Below are 23841 nucleotides of genomic sequence, written 5' to 3'. Positions count from 1 at the left end.
CATTCAAAAGGAGAAATCCCTCCTTCCAATCACTGCATCCTCCTGCAGATTAACAGTTAACTTGACCGTCCTCATGCCTGTGAGCCCGGACAAAGTGCAAAATACTGTCACCAGGACACAAAGTGGCTCTTCTGCGGAGGTGTGGAGGATACAGACTGTTCCTTCAGAGGGACGTGCAGATGTTATTACCTCTGTTGATCTTTTTTTTTTCTAATATCTATTTGCATGCTTTGAAGTAGTTAAGATGACGTCGCTGGAGCTATATAGCAAGGTAAGACTGACTTGAATTTGCATTTTTAATGTGATTATCATTCTCTGCTGCAGGGCCTACTGTTTGTTGGTCCTTAAAAGAAGAGCACAAACAATATTGCTAATGATGTTTGCATTATTGTGTTTGTATGACATATCTAGTGTGTGTGTCAGCCTTTCTCAGTCATGTACATTTTCAGAAAATGTTTCTTTCCTGCTTTTTGTATGTGTTCTTCAGCCAATGTTACAGTTAATGATAGATTTTCTGTGATAAATTCTCCCCAAACTTTTTTTTACAGTCTTTATTTCTGTAAACGTCATGCTCAGTAATGTAAAACAATGTAGATTAAAGCTAAATTTGTAAAATGGACACATCAATAAGCAAATTAGACATGTTAGAAGTAGGTATGTTTTGGTGTATGTGTTCTTCAGCCAATGTTACAATTAATGATAGATTTTCTGTGATAAATTCTCCCAAAAATCTTTATTTCTGAAAACTTAGTGCTCAATAATGTAAAACTACTGTGGATTTGTAAAATGGGCACATTAATAAGCAAATGTCAGAAGTAGATAATGGCTAATCCATGCAGGCAGTTTAGAGTAGGATGACCAGTGTTAATTTTTAACACCGTTTAGGAGCCTTTTATGCTGATGGGTGACAAATGTCTTGTCTGGGTGGGGACAGGAAGTGTTGCATGTACCTGAACAGTGTCGAGAGAAAAAAATGAAATGTTATGTAATAAAAATCCCTTCTTACTGAGAATATAAATGGGTCCAGTACATGCTGAGTGTGTTCAACCTGCAGTATCTCTTTCCCTTGCTATAGGGAGCAAGTGTGTGGATTCCTGACCCAGATGCAGTTTGGGTGTCAGCCCTGCTCCTCCAGGACTACAGCCCCGGAGAGAAATATCTACTGCTACAGCTCTCTAATGGAAAAGTGAGACAGTTCCATTATATTATCCAAAAATCAATGCTCAAGTATCATGATCCTCATAAAACATTATAATTTCCACTTTAAATTTCCCACAACTAACTTCCCTCTCCATTGGCAGGAGGCCCGTTACGCAGTGGCGCCCCCCTCTGATTTCCCACCGCTGGGGAACCCCGCCATCCTGGAGGGGGAGAACGACCTGACCGCTCTCAGCTTCCTCCATGAACCTGCGGTCCTGCACAACCTGCGGGTTCGATTCCTGGACTACAACAGCATCTACACATACTGTGGTGAGCACTCAGCGGGCAGAAAAAGCAGAGGAAAAAGCAGACGGCCGAGAGGGAGATTTAAACCTGCAGTAGGCAGAATATTTTTGGCATCATTGGGCAAAAATTCCATAATAACCTTTCAGCATATTGTAATTCAAGTGACCTCCTCATGGCTCTGTTTTCAGGCTTTAAAAAAAATCTAGCACGTGATGGGAGACTCTGGCCAATCACCGGTCATTTCAGAAAGAGAGAGAGCGTTCCCATTGGCTGTTCATTCAACGGAGGAAGCTGTCAATCACTCGCAAACTCCGGTCAAACTAGGCAGCGCTGATCAAATATTCTGTTACTGTAATGCCTATTTCTCGCATAAAATGTTTTCACAAATATCTTGTAGTGTACTGTTTAGCTATAAAATTAGAAAGTTTGCTCCGGCTCGTGGGCGGTGCTTGGTATTTCCTCAACTGATTTCAACATGGCGGCCGGGTCACAAACTAAAAGTGGAACAACAATAGTGAAAGTAGGACTGGGCGATATGGAGAAAATTAAATATCACAATATTTTTGACCATATACCTCATTATATCAGTATTGCGACGATATTGTAGACTATTGTTGCTTTCACAAAATATCTACAAAATGAGATTTTTGATAAATAATCATCAGTAATGTGGACATAATGACTGAGCGGGTAAAGGCAGAACAGCTAGAACAGTCTGGTAAGTTCAGAAACACACATAAATTACAACACTTGTGCCATATTATGACGATATCCAAAATCTAAGACGATATCTAGTCTCATATCACAATATTGATATAATATCAATATATTGCCCAGCCTTAAGTGACAAAAGGTCTTTGAGATTTATGCTGGCAAAGTGCCATCAACAGGAAGCTCCTGTGTGCTTCTGTCTGTATGATTACAGCTCATAATGTCGACTATATTACAGTAGGTCAAAGGTTGACTCCCTCACTGCCACCTGTGATGTGATTACATCATTTTTCTGTTATTGAGATGACGCAACGTTTTCTAGAAGTCACTCTGCCCATTTTTATTCATGACAATTTTTTTTAAACCTTTAAATAAAATAAAATGAGAGGTTGTGTGTTTATATTCACTATAATTATGAGGGACATGGTTTAATTTAGACTTAAAGTAGACAGAGTGGGTTTTAGAAATTGTTCTTCATTTGGGTTTGTATTTAGATTTAGACTGTAAATGCTAAAGTTAATACATGTATGATTCCAAAACATTTAACTTTTTAAAGAATTATATTTTAACTACATGTTCTATACAGATGAAAATGATATAGCTATTACAAAATATTGTGATGTGACTTTCTTTTCCACTCCCTGCCCGAGAGTATGAGGCTTGCAGAATCAGTGACATCTTTTAAATCACTTATTAAAAATTATCCTTTTAAAAAAGCCTTTTATTAATTTTAACGCACCGTTTTATTTTCAACATGTCTTATTTATTTATTTGTTAGTCCTGAAATGTTTTAATCCTTGTTCAACCATGTAAAGCACTCTGTAACTTTACTTTGAAAAGCGTTTTATAAATAAAGTTTCTTCTCCTCCTCCTCCTCCTCCTTCTTCTTTTTCTTCTTCTTCTTCTTCTTCTTCTTCTTCTTCTTCTTCTTCTTCTTCTTCTCGTCCTCATCCTCCTTCTCCTCCTCGTCCTCCTCCTTCTTCTTCTCGTCCTCCTCCTTCTTCTTCTCCTCCTTCTTCTTCTTCTCCTCCTCATTCTTCTTCTCCTCCTCCTCCTTCTCCTCCTCCTCCTCCTCCTCCTTCTTCTCGTCCTCCTCCTTCTTCTCCTCCTCCTCCTCGTCCTTCTTCTTCTCGTCCTCTTCCTCCTCCTTCTTTTTCTTCTTCTTCTCCTTCTCCTCCTCCTCCTTCTTCTTCTTCTTGTCCTCCTCCTTGTCCTCTTCCTCCTCCTTCTTTTTCTTCTTCTTCTTCTCCTTCTCCTCCTTCTTCTTCTTCTTCTTGTCCTCCTCTTCCTCCTCCTCCTCCTTCTTCTTCTCCTCCTCCTCCTCCTCCTTGTCCTCCTCCTTCTTTTTCTTTTTCTCCATCTTCTTCTTCTTCTTCTTCTTCTTCTTCTGTCCCTCCAGGTATTGTGTTAGTGGCCATCAACCCCTATGACCAGCTCCCCATATACGGAGAGGAGGTGATCGATGCTTACAGCGGCCAGGACATGGCCGACATGGAACCTCACATCTTTTCTGTGGCCGAGGAAGCCTACCGCACTATGACCAGGTCAGAGGTCAAAGGTCATGTTATGACAACCTTTCAAACTGTACAGTAAAACTAACATCAATTTGAATATTTGCTGTACTTTCTTGCTTACTGCAACATCAGTGATGGTCTCAGCACAACTTCACTGTATGGGATTTGATAGTCATGCTATCTGTGTGTATAGGGAGGAGAAAAACCAGTCTATCATCATCAGTGGAGAGTCCGGCTCGGGGAAAACGGTCTCAGCCAAATTCACCATGCGATACTTTGCTGTGGTCGGAGGAGCAGCGCAGCAGACCAGCGTGGAGGACAAAGTTCTGGCCTCCAACCCTATAATGGAGGTGATGGATGGTTGTTAGACATTTTATCCCATCAATGATGTTTTTTTAAAGATACAAACAACACATTCTTTTGCCTACAGTCTATTGGGAACGCTAAAACCACTCGAAATGACAACAGCAGTCGTTTCGGGAAGTACATCGAAATCGGCTTTGGCAGAAAAGGGGACATCATTGGGGCAAACATGAGGACGTATCTGCTGGAGAAGTCGAGGGTTGTCTTCCAAGTAAGCTCTTTAGCCAGAGTGATATTTGTGCACATAAGAATCCTTCATTTATTATACATCTGTTCATGAACATTGTCTGTATGTTTATTTGCATGTAAGGCATCAGCAGAGAGGAACTACCACATCTTCTACCAGCTGTGTGCCTCCAGAGAGTTACCTGAAATGAGATCTCTTAAACTGGGTGAGATTTGATCACAGACCACTCCCTCAGCTTGTCTTTAAAAATATTACCACGTCCATTCTCTGTGTCCTTAACGTTTTGTATATCATGATGTTCATGTTTCATGCAGTCTGACTGTGCTCTGTGTTTTTCCTCCAGATTCTCCTGAGCATTTCCGCTACACCAGCCAGGGAGGAGAGATGCAGATTCCTGGAACTGATGACTTGTCGGACCTGGAGCGCACTCGCAATGCTTTCACCATCCTGGGTATACGCACGCACGCACAATTTAATATTTTAACTTTGCAATTCACAGCAGATTCATTCATTTTTAGCTGAGCATTTATTTGATATGATGTGAATTAATGCTTCACAAATATTATATTATCTATTGTTTGATGTTATTCGATTCTCCATGTAACATCCACACATAAGCCTAGGTTCTGTAACAGAAATAACAGTGTAAGTGGTAAAATTACTGAACATGGATTGCACATTTAGCCTCGAGTGTTTCCTACATTAATTAAGATGATTTAGGCCTTCAACAGATGAAACTAAATTGTTGATGTATTTGTTGACATTGCAGGTGTGCAACCCGACCAGCAGATGGAGCTCTTCAGGATCCTGTCAGCTGTTCTGCACCTGGGAAATGTCAACATCCAAGCCAGTGGGAGAAGTTCTGACCGCAGTTATATTGATGTAAGAAATGTATTTATGTCTCCTCTCACCTGGAGTGCTTAAGCTCTTCTATAAACATCTCAACTGCCATCACATTTCCTCTATCAGTTCATGTGCTGTAACAAGTCTTGTGTTTTTTCCCAGGCAGACGACCGCCCTCTGGCTGTGTTCTCCAAGCTGTTAGGAGTGGAAGGACCTCAGATGGCCCACTGGTTGTGTCACCGCAGACTGGCTGTAGGAGGAGAGATGCTGGTCAAACCCGTGTCCGGCCAGCAGGCCTTAGAAGCCAGAGATGCACTGGCCAAACATATCTATGGTCAGCTGTTCACATGGACCGTCCAGAGGCTCAACTCTGCTCTGCGCAGCCAGAGGGGACAGGCCAAATCCTTTATAGGGGTACTAGACATCTACGGGTGAGTGATGAGCTTTGTGACAGTGGATACGCATTCTCTTCTTCTCTTAGTATAGTTAAGTGTGTTGTTCATATCTTCAGTGTGTTATTACAAAGTTGGTCTGACACTTCTTCTTCTCTCTCGGAGCAGGTTTGAGACCTTTGACCGGAACAGTTTTGAGCAGTTCTGTATAAATTATGCGAATGAAAAACTGCAACAGCAATTCAACAGGGTAAGTCATGTGACAGGAAGACGTGTCCCTCTGTCCCTCTGTGTATTGGTGTGTTGTTTCTGCAGAATAGACTGTACATAAAGATGGACGACATGACGACATGGGCCAAATGAAAAACAAATCAAAGTACACGTCAAATACGTTTTTCCTAAAGATGGTTTCTGTCATTTTAGGTAGTTCTTATTACGCTGGTGTATGTTCAAATATTCATTTGTCTGATAAGTAAGTAGCTGTGGAGCCGTTGTTACCGAAATCTGTGACCGCAGAGAGCCAGCAACGCAAGGTCACAATGTTTGACGGCCGTTGTCAGAAAATGTGACCCACTGTATCTCTCTTTTGCTTTTCTTTTTGAGTTCAGTTTTGTGAATGTATCTTTAAAGTAAAAGGTACAGTGGGTCACATTTTCTGACAACTGAAATGGTGACCTCATGTGTTACTGTCTTTCTGCGGTCACAGATTTCGGTGTAACACCGGAACTTTCCATAACCTTCACAAGTCTATGTCATAAATGTCATGGCATCTACAGTAGGTGGTTCACGGTAAGAAGCTGCATCCGTGCTCGGCTCGTGATTGGCTCGGGCGTGATTGTCGGCGGTACCTCGACCTCGCGGCTCCCTGCCCCGATCAGAGATGGATCACAGGTCTATATCGGTCTATATAAGATAAGATATAAGTCTCCGAGAGGAAAACAACAATGTCTATTCTACGCCTGTGGGAGGCAGCAATGCACTAATCTGTGCCTAGTCTGCCGGAAAGAAGAAGAAAAGGAGGAAGAAGAAGAAGAAGATGGCAGCTCCCATATCCGGGACAAATGCTTTGGCCGGGATATTTTGGCTTCACTTTTGTACAGTGGGAGGAAGTGGAGACGCGTCATCCATCTATATATACAGTCTATGGTCTGCAGCCAGAGTCACTGTACTTGCATGTGCCAGTAGCCAAATTATTCCTGTTAAACTCTGCAGAGAATCAGCCCGATCACCACTGCAGTCTACCATCACAAATTCTAACAATACTACAAATAATACATGTTTTTTCATCGTTTCCTTTCACAGTTAATGCCCTTTTTCTTTTTTTTCTTTCTTACTTTTGCAAGTTAATGCACATTTTAATGCATGTGTGGCATACTCCTTCTCTCCTACAGTGTGGTGGTGTACTTTTTTTAGGGGTGAAAAGTTTTCAAACTCATTTGTCTTTCTCATAGTACCAACATGCAAGTGATGATCTGTCCTTCATGGCATCACTGTTGATCTTTTCAAGCAGTTTTTTATTTATCCTCATGATGGTTGGGTCGTCTGCCTCGTTTAAATTTCTCTTTAGAGTCATTGCACTCTTTTAATTGTTTTTCTCTCAGACTTTAAAGTTTTATATATTTATTTTGTGTTTGTCTGCAGCATGTGTTCCACCTGGAGCAGGAGGAGTATGTCCGGGAGGAGCTGGCCTGGAGCAGGATTGAGTTCAGTGACAACCAGCAGTGCATCAATCTCATAGAGGGACAACTGGGCCTGTTTGACCTTTTAGACGAGGAGTGCAGGGTCAGTCATGCTGTCTCACTCTCTCACTTCCATTTGTTAGTCTTATTTTTATCCGACTTTTCCTCCGTCTATTGCTTCATCTCTCTCACACACATTTGGCTGAATCTTCACATGTACACTAAGTTAAACGTAAAAGTGTTAGCTGTTATTTTAAACACTAGATCTTTTAGTGATAATCTCCCAAACTCTGATCTCTGTAGTTATTGTCTGTGTTTATGATCAGATGCCTAAAGGTTCAGATGAGAGCTGGGTGCAGAAGCTGTACGACCAACACCTGACCAGCAGGCCCCACCCTCACTTCCAGAAACCTCGCATGTCCAACAGCGCCTTCGTCGTTCTGCACTTCGCTGACACGGTGAGTGATGAAGGTCAATACACAGAACCTGAAGTGAATCTGTTTTTGGACTGTCTCAATGTGTGGACAAAGTCTCTTTTAAAGTTTGCGCAGTGGTTGGTAGAGAGGCCCAAAATTGTACTCAAGTAGAAGTAAAAGTAGTCATTCAAATAAGTACTTTAGTACAAAAGTATTTTCTGAAAAAGTTACTTGAGTAGTGAGTAACTTTAGAAATGAAGTAATAATAAACTAGAATGGCACTCGGAGACCGCAGACCTCCGCCAAGCTGCCGGAGTATGATAGCCCCCCCCCTCTCCGTGCAGCTTAGCCATCAACGTGTATTTTTGTTTATGTTGAGATCAGCTGTCTCATATCAGATGACTCATTTAGGCTATTTAGGAAATAATGGTGTGATGTTTCATCATTATGAGTCACATATTAAATACAAGTGTGTTCACTTTAACCTGAGAAAGACCATCTGTGGTAGAAACATATCAGTGATGTCCACGTTAAATAAAAGCAGTTTGTCTTTTACTTTTTTGTCTTTTACATAATTTTGTCTCTACTTTTCTGTCTCTCTTCATCAGGCTACACCAAGCATAACGAGTTAAATGCACTCGCAGACCGTTAGCTTGACTATTTTCATTACGACAGAAAGCAGGAGTGGTAGTTTGTGTAAATGTAAGTGAGTTTATGTTATTATTATTATTAACAGTTTTCCTTTTTTCATCAGGTGCAATATGAGTGCGATGGCTTTTTAGGCAAGAATCGAGATACAGTCTTTGAGGAGCTCATTAACATCCTCAAAGCAAGTCAGGTAAATATATGTTACGTATTAAATTAAATGTAGTTTCTATGTGACTGTGTGATCACTAACTTGTCTCTGTGTGTGTGTTCATGTGTCAGTCTGAGCTGGTGGCTGAGTTGTTCCAGCAGCAGCAGCAGGGAAAAGTTTCCTCTGTGGCTAATGGAAGCGTTCGTTCAGGGAAAAGAGCGGCCAGAGAACATAAACTGACGGTGGGCTTCCAGGTGAGCTGTTATGACTTCAGTTCATTTTCATATTCTGTGCAGCAATCTGTCTTTAACGCTGTGTTTTTGCTGCCTGTCAGTTCCGTCAGTCCTTACAGATGCTAATGGAAACTCTGAACAGCACCACTCCTCACTACGTCCGCTGCATTAAACCCAACGACCTCAAAGAAGCTTTTAAGTACGTCTTCGTTTTGTCCCGTCTTCACAAAATTCAAAGTTTATGCATTTGATTTTGTGTTTATTTCTGACACTGTTGTGTGTGCTTTGTTAGGTTTGACCCCAGGAGGACGGTCCAGCAGCTGAGAGCTTGTGGGGTGCTGGAGACAATTCGCATCAGTGCTGCAGGTTTTCCATCCAGGTAACGGAGTACTTCCTAGACGTTCATCTAACTCTCGGTAAAGCTCTCATACAGTCTGAGAACTTAGTCTTTAAAAAAAAACTTTCACCAGTCTAAAATATCCTATTTTATTTTATATATGTTATTTTATTGTTTTCTCCACAACCATCTGGCGACCCCTGGAGATTATCTTGTGACCCCCTTTGGGGGTCTCGACCCCCAGGTTGAGAACCACTGATGTAAAGAATGTAAGAGGATATCAGCAGCTGCACATCTTCTCTTCTAAGTCACTGATAGAAGAGACACATTTATTAGAGTTGGGTTTCTTAAAGCACTTTAGGACTAAAGCAGGGGTTTTAGTAGCTATAACCATTTGCCATTAACTACAAATGATGTGTACCTTGTATAAAATAAGGTCTTAGATGTATTTCCTACTTTTTAGGCAGCATTTGTTTCAATTTGTGGTTATATGGTATATCAATTTGCTTTGATTTTTTTAGAAACATAAAACATGTTTAAGATAGACAATCCATGACAATGACAATTTAATTGTCTGTAATATTTGTCTCTTTATTAATGCTTTATATTTTTTCAATTTACACTTTATTGAACTATTCACTTGAGTCAAATTATGTAAATGAATTGAAATAGAAAAGTCGACAAAAAGAAAAAGACACAAACTTTCTCAACAGAACTATCAAGTGTTTTTGTGTTTCTTTTTTTCCAGATGGACGTACGAGGAGTTCTTCAGCAGGTACCGTCTGCTGCTTCGAGGTCCTCAGGGCCAGGAGCAGGCCCAGGTCTCCTGCAGACTAGCTCTGCCTGAGCTCATCCAAGACCCAGACCAGTACTGCTTTGGAAAGACCAAAGTGTTCTTCCGGGCCGGTCAGGTGGCTCTTCTGGAGCGGCTGAGAGCCGAGAGGCTTCGTGTTGCTGCTGTGATCATCCAGAGCCGGGTCAGAGGATGGCTGGCCCGGATCAGATACACCAGGATCTGCTGGGCAACAGTCACCATACAGAGATACTGCAGAGGAGCTCTGGCCAGACGGTGGGCATAGAATAAGATATGTCTGTGTGTCTGTGTGAGAGAAGTTGTTGCACATTATTTTAGGGCTGCAACTAACGATTATTTTCAGTGTCGATTAATATGTTGATTATTTTCTCGATTAATCGATGAGTTGGTTGGTCTATAAAATGTCAGAAAATGGTAAAAAAAATTCGATCAGTGTTTCCCAAAGCCCAAGATGACGTCCTCAAATGTCTTGTTTTGTCCACAACTCAAAGATATTCAGTTTACTGTCATAGAGGAGTAAAGAAACCAGAACATATTCACATTTAAGAATCTGGAAACAGAATTTAGACTTTTTTTTTCTTAAAAAAGTACTCAAACCGATTAATCGATTGTCAAACAATTGTTTGCAATCAATTTAATAGCTAACAACTGATCTGTTAATCGCTGCAGCTCTACATTATTTATGCATTTTCTCTACAGATACAGTTTAGCCTCACTGCGTCATTTTATTTCTTGAAAGGAAAGTGAAAAGAAAGATTTTTAGATATATTTATATATTATATATTTCTAAAGATTATATGTTTTTAAAGATAGTGTAGATAATGAAGCCAGGTTCTATACCAGGTGAGCTACAGTGTATTTTACACTGCACAATAATCTGTGGAAACTATGAAAATAGTTTTTTTTCTGTATTTTGTGTAAACAATCTCCATCTCAAAATTGTCAGAGATAGCCTTTAACTTTAAATTAAAATATTCTGCACTTAAATTTCCTCTTTTTATATATCTCATAATCTTAAGGTAACAAATATCCATTGTATTAGGATACATTGTGAAACCAGAGGGGAGTTTTTTTTACTATAAAACCTTTGGGGTTTCTTACCTCTCCTGCACAATCTATGTTGTTTGTTGTTACATACTTTTGTTCTTTTATGACTTCCTTTACATCCTTTCCTTTCTTCTCTAAACTAAAACTAAAAACTGAATTCCCTCTTTGTCATTTTGGCTGCAGACTGGCCCTGACTCTGCGCTACACCAAGGCTGCTTTAGTAATCCAGAAGACCTACCGCATGGTGGTGGTCAGACAGCTGTTCCTCATGATCCGACAGGCCACCGTCACCATCCAGGCCTTCAGCAGGGGCACGCTGGCTCGACGCAGCTACAGACTGGTCAGCATCTAATTACCTGCTGTAGTAGATCTTTAAAAAACAACCTCCACCTGCTCATTTTCAATGTGTTTTTAGTCACTTTTTCTTTGACATTCTTTGTTTAGAAGAGATGTTAATTGTGACGACTAAGTTAAAGGGGACATATCGTGCTCATTTTCAGGTTTCTACTAGAACATGTTTACATGCTTTAATGTTTAAAAAACCCTTTATTTTCCTCATACTGTCTGCTTGGATATAGCTGTATTTACCCTCTGTCCTTTTTAGTACATTTCAACGGAATTGCAACAGAATTGCGTTGCTAGGCAACAGCTTTGGTCCATGTTTACTTCCTGTCAGCTGATGTTATCCACATACACTGCAACAGGAAATAAACTGGGACCCGTTTAGAATGTTTACATTTAAAACTGTGAAATGGTCTAAATATTTTAGATTTGTGACATCACAAATGGACAGAAATCATGACGGCTTGTTTCAAAAGCTCAGTTTCTGAATATGGGCTATCTGTATTTCTCTTTGGATTAAGTGTTTCAATACTTTCAAAGTATTTATATAGAACTTAAACCTACTTTATAATATAAAAGCCATGAAAATGTCACTTTTTACAATATGGGACCTTTAAGTTATATAACATAACCTGATGAAAACAGTAAACTCTTTTCTCCTTCCTCAGCTGGTGGCGGAGCGGGCTGCTGTGTTGCTTCAGGCGAGAGTGCGTGGGTGGTTGGCGAGGCAGGCGTACAGGCGGGTACGTGCGGCGGTGGTGTTCACGCAGTGCTGTGTGCGCCGCAGGGCTGCCAGGAGAGAGCTGATGAAACTGAAGACCGAGGCCCGCTCAGTGGAGAAGTTCAGAGAGCTCAACAAGGGCATGGAAGTCAAACTGATGCAGCTGCAGTTGAGAGCCGACCAGGAGGTTAGTGAAGGCGGTTTGATCCTGTCATGGGATCTTTGTCAGCTCTAAAAATGTCTCTTTCAAGAGGTCATTTTATATTCAAACAATAAAGTTGTGTTTGTATGTGTACAGGCGAGGGAGGGTGCAGCTTTGAGAGGGACCTTGCATGCAGAGCGAGAGGCCACCAGCGCTGAGCTGGAGGCGTTGAGGGCGACGGTACAGAAACTAGAGAGCCAGAAACAGGAGAAGCCTCAACCCGGCCCCGTCATCAGCGAGAAGGAGGTGGAGGAGAGGAGGAGAGCTGAGGAGAAAGCGGCCCAGGAGATCCTTCAACTCACACAAGTAGGTCTACCGACCCGAGAATAACCTGACATGGTTATTATTATTAAGAGGAGACACTCCAGGTGAATAGGGTAAAATTATATATTTTTAAATCTATTAATTAAAACTAGTAGATATCACCATGAAACTCTCCAGTTAATTACTTACATTAAGACTTTATTTTTTGTATTACAAGTTTACTGAGTAACGGATTACTGTACATGGAATGACGTAATGTAATTAGGATACAAAAAAAAAGGTAACTGTAGTCCGTTACAGTTACAAAAAAAAAAAAAGACGTAATCAGATTACAGATACATTTGGTAAAAATTGGGATTACTAGCAGGGTTACAATTTTGAAATACATTTAATATAAAGAATGATATATCATGCAGATGCGCACACATTACAACACTTCAGGGCACGAGTCTCAAAAAGTAAAAAAAAAGTACTTCCACTTGGTGGAAATTCCACCGTTATCTTGTATGTAAAGCAGAAAAGAGGGCACCTTCCAGTTCATAAAGATTATTCTTTTTTGTCTAGAGGCATCCCAGCGTAAAATGAAATAAGCGAACCGCTTCATATATTTCTGGTTCTGCAAACATAATACAGTACAAACCGGGAAATTTGTAGGGCTGTACCGAATAGTTCAAAGCTTCATTCATGACGTTGACATTAAAATTATTATTATTATTATTATTAACATCTTACAGAAACATTGTGTGCAAAGTCCACCTTCTCTTCCCCTCCTCTCTCTCTCTCATAGAGCGTCATAATTGTCTCAGTCTAAAAGTAAAAATTTAGCAGCATCTAACAGTACCATAAATTACATTTATATAACCACAAAAACACACGGTAAAGCCCTAGAAATTTGATTGTATGTTAATTTAATTGAATTTATATGGATACTCCTTGGATGTTCTCTTTCCATTATTCTGAACGAAGACATGTTATGGAAGCAAAATAGCCCAAAATCTAAAAATTGACCAGTGCATGAAAAAATGATGTTTTTGCGTGTAGTGTCTCCCCTTAAAAATGAAGAATACCTGATGTCTCTTCTTTTCCCTGACCAGCTGTTGCAAGCTTAGTTCTTTTCCAGGAGTTTTAATTGTTTATTCTCATCCTCTCTTATTTTTTTAAGGAGTTGAAAGTCCTGCAGAGAGAAAAGGACAGTTTCTGCAAAGAGAGAGAGGATCTCTCTGCTCGCTTGTTCGAACAAGAAAAAGCACAAGAAGGTAGGCTCTTCTCACTTTGCAGCATCATACACAGTCTGCATGGCTTCATACATGTAGGTAAACCCTCGGTCTTCTCTTTCTCTCTGTGTGTCTCTCTTTGTGTGTGAGCAGAGTGTGTGCATCAGGCCGTGTCTCAGGCGAGTGCAGCTCTGAGAGCGGAGGTGGATGAGGAGAGGAGGAAGTATCAGGGTCTCCTGAGAGAGTTCACCAGACTGGAGCAGAGATACGACAACCTCAGGGAGATGAGTCTGCTCACGGAGGTTCATAACTACACCCACACACACTCTTAAATACTTTTTAGATGAATACTATTTTAGGCTAAAACGTGGTCACTGAGGGTATTTTTTTTTCTCCTCACAACAGCGCACCAAAGGCCACAGAAGGACGGACTCCGCCCAGAGTCTGAGCTTTGAGCCTCCCTCGCCCACCCCGCTGTCACCCCAGTCTTTCACCCCACTCTCACCCTTCACGTCCGCCTTCCCGTCCCCGGAGCAGGTCCGCAGGGTCAGCGTGACGTCTCCCTCCTGGGAGAGGAGAGTCTCAGTGTGGAGCTTTGACACACCAATGGTGAGAGAGTGAAGGAGGAGAAAACCTCAAACAGAAGTTTGGTGGCAAAAACATTTTATGAGCCCTTTTTCCCCCTTATGATTTTTATTTATTAATTTATTCATTCATTCAACCTTTATTTATACTCGAAAGATCGTTGAGTATGCCTCGTATGCCATGACAGTTTTTCACGCCAAAATTGAGTGTAACTTTGGAGCGTTATTTAGCCTCCTTCAAGACAAGTTAGTATGACATGGTTGGTACCGATGCATTCCTTAGGTTTTTCTAGTTTCATATGATGCCAGTATCTTCACTGTGGCTTTGAAACTGAGCCCGCTACAACCTAAAAATTGCAATATGTTAAAGAAATTCATGTTTGCGTCAACAGGACCAGTTGATGGAGACGATGGACGTGGCCAGAGACCCGGCAGTGAAGATGAAAGCAGAGGACCTGGCTCATGCTTACGATGCTGTACGAGTGGCCAACAAGTCAGTCTGTCTCTAGTGTTTCAACTTGCTTCATCCATGCTGTGATTTATATTTGGTGGATGAACTCCTGTGATGCCGTTTTATATCTCTCTCCTCTTCGGCTGCGTTAGGTTTCTGGAGAGCCAGCTGCGTAGCCAGCACAGTCAGAGGGGGGAGGAGGCAGAGGCTCTGAGGTGCCAGCTCAGTCAAGCGATCTCTGGTTCTTCCTCTGCTGCACAGCGACAGGTATCGGATTATGAGGGCAGTCGTCTGTGGTGCATGAAGGATTCTACGGAAAGATGATGTATAAATTGAAAGAAATTGGTAGATGAGTCCTAATGGTGCTTGGCCCTGTTCAGACCTGGTATTAACATGCATCCTGAGTGATCCCAGTGGACAGCTTTAAGTCACTCAAATCACCAGGAATTAAGGTTAATAAACCTAATTTTTTTTGTTAAAAAAAAAGTTTAAAAAAAAAGAGATATTATGAATTATTTTGACTATAGTTATTATCAGACAGACATAATGTTGATGGATTATCACATACTGGTATATGTAAACTTTTAGTCAGAATATTGTTTTGAAAGTATTTACATTTTTTTTTTAATAGCACAGTAGCTATAGATTTGAATAAAACACACACAATTCTACGAAAGTAGTGGTCAATATATACTGTATATATATTTATATATATATATATATATATATTTTTATTTTTTTTTATTTTGCAAAGACCACAGTAGGCAACCATCCATGTTATTTTGGGGCAATTAGATTAAAGAAATTCCTATTTATGTAATAATGAAGTTTGAAAACGGGTCAAATTTGACCCAAGGACAACTTGAGGGTTAAAGCTGTCCACTTGTGATCGGATCACTGAGGACGCATGTTAATGCCGGGTCTGAACAGTGCCTTATGTTGATGTTGCACCTTTTCTTCCCCTGACCTTATAATGCTCCCATCTTCCCAAAAGTCATCCCATAATCGCTCTATAAAGTAAGAGCCAGTGGATTCCGGCTGCTTATATAATCTTGTTGAAAAGATTTTTTCTACCGTTTCTGCTGAAAGTCAGTTTGGTTTAGAGCGTTTGGCTACAAGCCACAAATCCCTAAATGTGTGAGTGTGTTTGTGTGTGAAGGAACTGCAGGAACTGCTCGAGGCCAGAGAGCAAGAGTGTGTCAGATTGAGGAGAGAGCTGAAGGAGCTTAAAAACACCGTCTCACTCAGACGACTCCTGACACAAGGTAAGACTTCATCAGAGGCTTAAATTCAGAGCTTTTGGTTTACTGTGCAACTTTCAGAATAAAGCGTTTGGTGGTTTTTAATTCATCACTGAAAAGACGACATTTATGAAATATGAAGTTTTCACTTGACATCACAGTATAGAGCTACTTTATTTTAAATCTTTATTTATTCAGGCAGTGTCATTGAGATTAAAGTCTCTTTTCCAAGAGAGATCTGAGAACAATAAACAGGAATTAAAAACAGTTACAAGAAACTTCAGATAATGAAGTTTTAAAATCTCCAAGGGGAATGTAAGACTCTAGTTTGAGGGCAGTTTGCAGTTTATTCCATTTAAAAGGTGCAGAGTACCTAAAACCAGTTCTACCAACATTTGTGCATCAAAATGTTCTGGGGGGGGGTCGATATTTACCAACAATGGTCACACGCATATCCTCACCGAGACAGAGGTCCAGCTCAATATATTCATATTTCTTGTGCTCCGTAAAGTCCACGGAGACCAGAAGCTGCTATATTTAACTCATTAACTTATATTGCTCCGGCACATAATTATGTTAAACTGTACTTGAGAGCAGATGAGTAAACACTTTATCATTATTAGATCAAAAGTTTCTATAAATGAAATTTGCCTTTGATCCATTGACCTTTTCCACGCAGCAGGTTAATTCATGAACTTAAATATAACAAGTTTATTTATACAGCATATTTCAGCAAATTTAAAGTGTTTTACATAAAATGTTAAAAGCATTGAGACAAAGTGCAAAAGAGACACATTCAAATATAATTAAAACAGCCATTAAATTTAAATTAAATTTAAATAAATTATTTAAATAATAATTTAAATTAAATTTAAACAAGCAAAAATAGAATAAGGCAGGTATAACATACAAGAATAAAAGTTACAGTGCAGTGTAAGGAATTAATAATTATTTGATTTAATAAAAGGCGGCAGCAAACAGGAAAGTCTTCAGCCTCGATATAAAAGAAGTGAGAGTTGCAGCGGTCCTGCAGTTTTCTGGGAGTTTGTTCCAGATATGTGGTACATATGAAGTAGGGTTGTGGTGACAAATTGCCATTTTAAATGCCATTTTTTTGGGCTTCGAGGCTTCGGTGACAAATATTCGAAGGTATTCGAAGCTTCGCGGAGCAGCGCGGTGCATCAGGCTGACATGTTCTTCTGTTTCTACTGTTCACACACACACACACACACACACACACACACACACACAGCGATATCCTAAGAATAACTAATAATGTTTAATTACTTAATTAATGTTCAATGTGAATAATGAATAATGTTGTGGGATTATTCCATATTTCATGGGCTATCTGTTGGTTTATACCTTATTATTACATACTTACATACTGATTTGGAGGTCGATTATCATTACAATGGTCGAAGCTTCGAAGCATTTGGGTCAGCCCTGATATAAAGTGAACGCTGCCTCTCCATGTTTAGTTTCAGAAAGCAGATCTGATCCCAGACGACCCGAGAAGTCTGGATGGTTCATAATGTAGCAGAAGATCAGAAATGTATTTACGCCCCAAACCATTCAGTGCTTTATAAACCAACAGTAGTATTTTGAAGTCAATTATTTACAGGATACATTTTATAAAGTATCAACCTTCCAGTTTTTATATCTTCTCTTACATCTCTGTAGTTTTATTTTGCAGTTTTTTTTTGTTTCAGTTGTTAGTGTTGTGATATTTTGTCTTTCCAGTTCTCCCATCAGCTTTCACCCCTGAGACGTCGTCCTCCTGTCCATCCCGACCGAAGCCTTCAACAGTCACCGGTTTGCTTGAATGTAGGAAGAAAGACGAAACCAAGCTCATCAAGAACCTCATCACAGGTCAGACAATAAAAACATTAATTCATTTTTTAGTTTTTATTCAGTGGCTTGGTACTATTAACATAAATTAAAAAGCATAACTGTAGAAATAACATATGATAATAGATATTTTGCTCTCTAAACTTGCATACAGTTTCATGTTGACTTTAACCAGGAATACAAGAATCAAAAAATCTACAAAAATCAAAAATCATCAATTTGCTATCACATAAAATATATATATTTTTTTGTCAATTTTAATCAACTGAAAGTTTCAGCTCTAAACTAATTGTGTCCAAAAAGTGTCCATGCTGTGTCTGTGCACACTTGTGATTTAAAAAATGAATGGTGAGTAAGTGTGGATACGTGGGACTGCATCATAGTGACTCCTTAACGTTATTGTGCCATTTTCACTTGCTTATTGAATGACGAGAGACGGTTCTTTAAATGCTGTAGAAACCCATCTACGGGATGTTGAGATCACAACTTTTGTAGCGTTGCCTCTGAGGATGATGTGACGCACAAGAAATAAACTTTAACTTCAACTAACTCTGCTATAGCTGACAAATATGACCTGGCCGTGTTCTCACTGTGCCATTGCTGCTCTCTCTCTGTCTGTGGTCCAGACATCCGCGTTGACAGCGCCCTGTCTCTGCCTCCTGGCCTGCCTGCCAGCGTGCTCTTCCTGTGCGTTCGTCAGGCCGACTGCAGCGGAGACCAAACGCACGCCCGCTCCCTCTGCAGCGCTGCTGTCACCGCTATGAAGGCAGCTCTGAAGGTAACCTGAGTCTGCTTGGTGCACCATATGGTTGAGGTTTTAATGTGTAAGGGCAGATCACATCATGTCGGATAGCTTGTCATTTACAGAGAAGCATTGACAACTGACTTTGAACCACTTTCATGTGATTGTTGTTTTGTCCAACAATCTGGCCCCTAAGGACAAAGTAAACCACAGCAAAGCCCACGTATACCTCTCTCACACACACACACACATATATACATAATAGCACTGAGATTTCTTTTATCTCATCACATTAGTGTTGATCTCCAAGTGACATTCATCCTATCTCTCCCTGCAGAAACACAGTAACGATGTGGATATGACAGCTCTGTGGCTGAAAAACGCCTGTCTGCTGCACGACCTGTTGACCCAGCACTCCCCGAAACAGGTAGGATGAACATGTATTTATTATTATCATTATTCAGAGTGAAGATACTGGTATCATATATAAAACTAGAAAACCAAAAGAATCCATTGCTACCAACCACGTCATACTAGCTTGTTGCTAAATAACGCGCCAAACTTACACTAAATTTTGGAGAGGAAAAACTGGCATGGACATTTTCAAAGGGGTCCCTTGACCTCTGACCTCGAGATATGTGAATGAAAATGGGTTATATGGGTACCCACGAGTCTCCCCTTTACAGACATGCCCACTTTATGATAATCACATGCAGTTTGGGGCAAGTCATAGTCAAGTCAGCACACTGACACACTGACAGCTGTTGTTGCCTGTTGGGCTGCAGTTTGCCATGTTATGATTTGAGCATATTTGTTTTATGCTAAATGCAGTACCTGTGAGGGTTTCTGGACAATAATTGTCATTGTTTTGTGTTGTTAATTGATTTCCAATAATAAATATATACATACATTTGCATAAAGCAGCATATTTGTCCACTCCCATGTTGATAAGAGTATTAAATACTTGCCAAATCTCCCTTTAAGGTACATTCTGAACAGATACAAAATGTGATTAATTTCTGATTGATCACGATTAACTATTTTAATCAATTGACAGCCCTAGTATTTATTATTATTTACATCTAATTGACTGAGAGCATCTTTGTCATCTTGGTGATTCATTGATATCAATACATTTTACTACATGAATGAATGAGTGGATTGATTACTTTTCAGACCCTTGACTCAGATGAACTGGTTACTCTCACCGCTGATCTGAGTGACTTGATCCGCACCCTGAGTGACCTCTGTATCCAGGCCTATCAGCAGCTCCTCTCCATCACTGAAAAACGCCTACAAAACATCATAGGTACCATTATAATGAAGACAACGCTGATGCTATTAATGCTCTTCCCCTCCACTGCTCCTCTTATCTTACCTCTTGCTCCTTCTCCGCCTCAGTCCCTGCTCTGTTGGAGAGCGAGACCATCCCAGGTCTGTCCGGCTCGGCAGTAAAGTTGGGAACATCCAGAAAGCGAGCAGGCTCGGACCCCAGGGCCGTGGGAGGTGATGCTCCCACTATGGCGGCGGTGCTGAGGGAGCTGGGAGCCCTTCACACCGCTATGTCCCGTCAGGCTTTGCCCCCGACACAGATGGAGCAGGCCCTCCACCAGCTCACCTACCTCATCTCTGCCTCTGCCCTCAACAGCCTGCTGCTGAGGAAAGACATGTGCTGCTGGAGTCGTGGCATGCAAATACGGTAGAAACATGCACAGATAAATCTACATATATGCAACATTCTTGCAACTTTACAATTATTTATTATTATTTGTATCTATAAATTGGTTTTCTATTGAATATCCAGATATTCTACTATATCATATCATATTATGTTATATAATGACATATACAGCGATTGAACATTGTGTAATCCAGGTTTTTGTAGCTCAAATCTTTTTTTTTTAGATTATTTGTTTCTGCATTTTTTTACCTTTATTGGACATTTGATAGACAGGAAACAAGGGGAGAGAAACATTTGACATTTTTATGATTTGTTTTATGACATACTATACGATTACTTTTTATAGTAAAAGGTTAGTATATTAAAAAAAATCATAAATAATTCATACTATATTATGTCGAAAAAAGTAAAAAAAAAAATCAGAAAAAAAGGCCATAGCATAGCATTTCAAACAAAGTCACAGTTTAGTATGTTGAAAAGAAATCAAAAGTCATAGTATAGTAAAAAGTAATAAAAACGTCATAGTATGTCAAAAAGTGGAAAAATAAAAGTCATAGTAAGTCCAAAAAGTCATAAAAATGTTATGGTATAGTTTGTCAAAAAAAATGTCAGTGTAGTGCTTTGAAAACAGTCATAATGTAGTATGTCATAAAAATATCATATTATCGAATGCCATAATGAGTGTCATAAAAAAGTCAAAGTATAGTCATAAAAATTTCATAAACAGTGTAGTGTGTCAAAAAAAGTCACAAAGTCATAGTATAATGTGTTGAAGAAAGTCATAAAAATGTCATGGTATAGTTTGCCAAAAAAACATATTATAGTTTGCCTAAAAAGTTCATAGTATAGTATGTCGAAAAAAGTAAAAAAACAAAACATGAAAAATGTCAAAATATCGAATGCCATACAAATGTCACAAAATAAGTAATGGTATAGTTCGCCATAAAAAAGTCATATATAGTATAACCTATTTTATGTCATACTATGACATTTTAACATAACTTATTTTTTTATAACATTTCTTATGACATACTATATACTATGAAGTATTTTATGACCTACTATACTATGACTTTAAAAGAAAATCCGTGTATATAGTATTGTGTCCACCCCTTTCAGATTAAGTTATATGTACATATTAAATGAATAATTAATCAGCCTTTTTTTTTCTCCTGTCACTCAGCTATAATGTGAGTCTGCTGGAGGAGTGGTTGCGGAGCCGAGGCCTGCAGGCAGGAGGCGCTGTGGCCACGCTGGAGCCCCTCATCCAGGCAGTTCAGCTGCTGCAGGCCGCTAAAAAGACTGAGGCAGAAGCACAGGCCCTTGTTCAGACCTGCACTGCCCTGTCCAGCCAGCAGGTGGGTCTCTATAAGCATCTGGCTTGAAGAAAGAACAAATTGTTGTGCAGTTAAAGTGTATATAACTTCCTGTTTATCTGTGTTATTTAACAGATTGTGAAGATTCTGACTCTCTACACTCCCAACAGTGACCTTGATGAAAGAGTCACACTGAATTTCATCCGTACTGTCCAGGTACTGTCTTACAGCTGCAAAGGTTTCATGTGTTTTTTAGGGCCGGTTAGTCGATTAAAATATTTAATTGCGATTAATCACGATTGTCCATAGTTAATCGCAAATTAATCGCACATTTTGTATCTGTTCAAAATTAACCTTAAAGGGAGATTTGTCAAGTATTTAATACCCTTATCAACATGGGAGTGGGCAAATAGGCTTGCTTTATGCAAATGTATGTATATATTTATTATTGGAAATCAATTAACACAAAAAAATGACAATTATTGTCCAGGTACTGCATTTAGCATAAAACATATGCTCAAATCATAACATGGCAAACTGCAGCCCAACAGGCAACAACAGCTGTCAGTGTGTCAGTGTGCTGACTTGACTATGACTTGCCCCAAACTGCATGTGATTATCATAAAGTGGGCATGTCTGTAAAGGGGAGACTCGTGGGTACCCATAGAACCCATTTTCATTCACATATCTTGAGGTCAGAGGTCAAGGGACCCCTTTGAAAATGGCCATGCCAGTTTTTCCTTGCCAAAATTTAGCGTAACTTTGGAGCGTTATTTAGCCTCCTTCAAGACAAGCTACTATGACATGGTTGGTACCAATGGGTTTTTTCTAGTTTCATATGATACCTTTTCTTCACTCTAGCTTTAAAACTGAGCTCACTTCCACCGGAAAGATTGATTGCGTTAATAAAATTATCATTAATTAAATGCCTTAAAGAAATTAGTGGCGTTAACTTTGATAGCCCTCGTGTTTATCAATCAAAAGTAGTGTCTCATGTGAGCGCTCTCTGTCTTCGCTCTTTTAGGGTCTTCTCAAAGGCTGCTCTGGCGGTCAGCCTCCACAGCTCCTGATGGACGTGAGGCGAGTGTTTCCTGTCACATTTCCCTACTTGCCTCCCCCGGTCCTCCACGCTGAGCAGTTAGTCATCCCAGACTCCCTCAAGATCTCCTTTCTACGCAGAGCCTAGAAGAAGAGGATGCGCTTCCTTCCAGGAGGTGTTGTGAACTTTAAGATTGTTTTTTAGTGGCGCTAACTTGTTTAATTAATCTGTTAATTATCAGTGGATTAGTCTGTACACAGCAAAGGGGCAGCTATGTGACAGTTTGATAAACAAGGAAAGAGATGAAGCTTTTTTTCTCCCCCATATTTTATTGGAAGCAGAAACACGAGACTGCAGTCCCAGTAACCTCAACCCCCAATAAGAACAACCAGAATAAAAAAAACGCAAAAAATTAGAAACATCTCGTGTATAAAAAAATTCTCATGCGAGTACTTTGTACCACTACACATCATCAGTAATACATATTTATATATTCACAAACATTTGAAAAATAGAAAACAATAATGAAATATCAAAATAAAAGGAGACAACAATTGGCAATTAACATCAAATAATTATGCGTGCTGGCACAATACATTTTTTTCTTTTTTCTTTTATTGTTCCCATCATGCACCTTTTCTGGAAGTACAGGACCGGCGTCTGTCTGTGTGGCCTGGTCAGCTAGAACAGATCATGCATGTCTGTCTGCTCTTTTTCTGTGTGCTTTTCATTGTGCTTCTACATTTATCTTTAAAGGTGCTAAACATGAGATTGGGAGCATTTCTATTGCCTCTCAACATGGCGACGGTTAGCCGGTGGCTCGTAGCTAACGGTGCTAACAGCGGCGAAAGTGCTGACAGGGATAACCGTGTTTACCTGAGGGGGGAACCGGAGGGTGGGTGCTGCGCTTCCGCAACGAATCAGCTGTAACCGCCGTATGAGAGCAGTGCAGAGCAGCGTCCGTGAGCCAGCCAGTGGGGCACATGCGGCTGGCCCAGCGACGTCAAACAAAGCGAGGAGAAGCGAGAGCGACTTCATTCTTTGCTCAGGTAGACATCACTCCTCTATATCTTTACGGCTATATTAATGTTCTCGATGTCGAATTTAGCACCTTTAACTTCTGTGTGCATTCCTGTTCCACATGCCAGTCCAATAGAGTGCTACAGGAATGAGTCCTAAAACCTGGAAATGAGTTAGCATTTTACCACTTCCTGTTCCCTCGTCTGGAAGTCGATGTTTTTTTTTTTTTTTCAGTTAGATGCCTGAAATAACATCTCAAGCTGAAGAGATTTTAAAGTTCTGTTCTACGATAGAAAATACGTCAGTAAATATCCCACTCCTGAATTTTGAAGCCTTTGTGTCTTAAAAAAGGCGGCTGCTAACAAGTGGCTAAATGAAATTACTAGTCATCGCGC

The 23841-nt window shown here is 40.0% G+C and overlaps 1 protein-coding gene across 1 annotated transcript; it reads left to right on the top strand.

The window, feature by feature from the left end:
- Positions 1 to 101: 101 nt before the first annotated feature.
- si:dkey-110c1.10 (unconventional myosin-Vb) lies at positions 102 to 22932 on the top strand. The gene is made up of 35 exons (XM_037770738.1): positions 102 to 271; positions 1076 to 1186; positions 1302 to 1470; positions 3557 to 3701; positions 3865 to 4021; positions 4102 to 4245; positions 4345 to 4426; positions 4565 to 4672; positions 4991 to 5103; positions 5227 to 5495; positions 5625 to 5706; positions 7098 to 7238; positions 7462 to 7593; positions 8306 to 8389; positions 8479 to 8601; positions 8682 to 8779; positions 8873 to 8959; positions 9666 to 9986; positions 10962 to 11118; positions 11789 to 12028; positions 12140 to 12349; positions 13470 to 13563; positions 13675 to 13823; positions 13927 to 14130; positions 14498 to 14598; positions 14709 to 14823; positions 15716 to 15821; positions 17541 to 17669; positions 18275 to 18426; positions 18728 to 18817; positions 19567 to 19699; positions 19792 to 20089; positions 21255 to 21429; positions 21523 to 21603; positions 22412 to 22932. Exons 1-35 carry the CDS (start codon positions 245 to 247, stop codon positions 22571 to 22573), a joined length of 4989 nt encoding a protein of 1662 aa, XP_037626666.1. The 5' UTR covers positions 102 to 244; the 3' UTR covers positions 22574 to 22932.
- Positions 22933 to 23841: the final 909 nt, after the last annotated feature.

This window comes from Sebastes umbrosus, chromosome 5 (genome assembly GCF_015220745.1).
Source record: "Sebastes umbrosus isolate fSebUmb1 chromosome 5, fSebUmb1.pri, whole genome shotgun sequence".
Classification (NCBI taxonomy): Eukaryota; Metazoa; Chordata; class Actinopteri; order Perciformes; family Sebastidae; genus Sebastes; species Sebastes umbrosus.
This window is presented reverse-complemented; position numbering and strand designations above follow the sequence as displayed.

What these genes read in the sequence shown, in the direction of transcription:
- si:dkey-110c1.10 (XM_037770738.1), top strand. Translation starts at nt 245, where the DNA reads ATGACGTCGCTGGAGCTATATAGCAAG. An exon ending in CGCTGGAGCTATATAGCAAG is followed by an intron (nt 272 to 1,075) that starts GTAAGACTGACT and finishes CCCTTGCTATAG; the next exon opens with GGAGCAAGTGTGTGGATTCC. An exon ending in CAGCATCTACACATACTGTG is followed by an intron (nt 1,471 to 3,556) that starts GTGAGCACTCAG and finishes CTGTCCCTCCAG; the next exon opens with GTATTGTGTTAGTGGCCATC.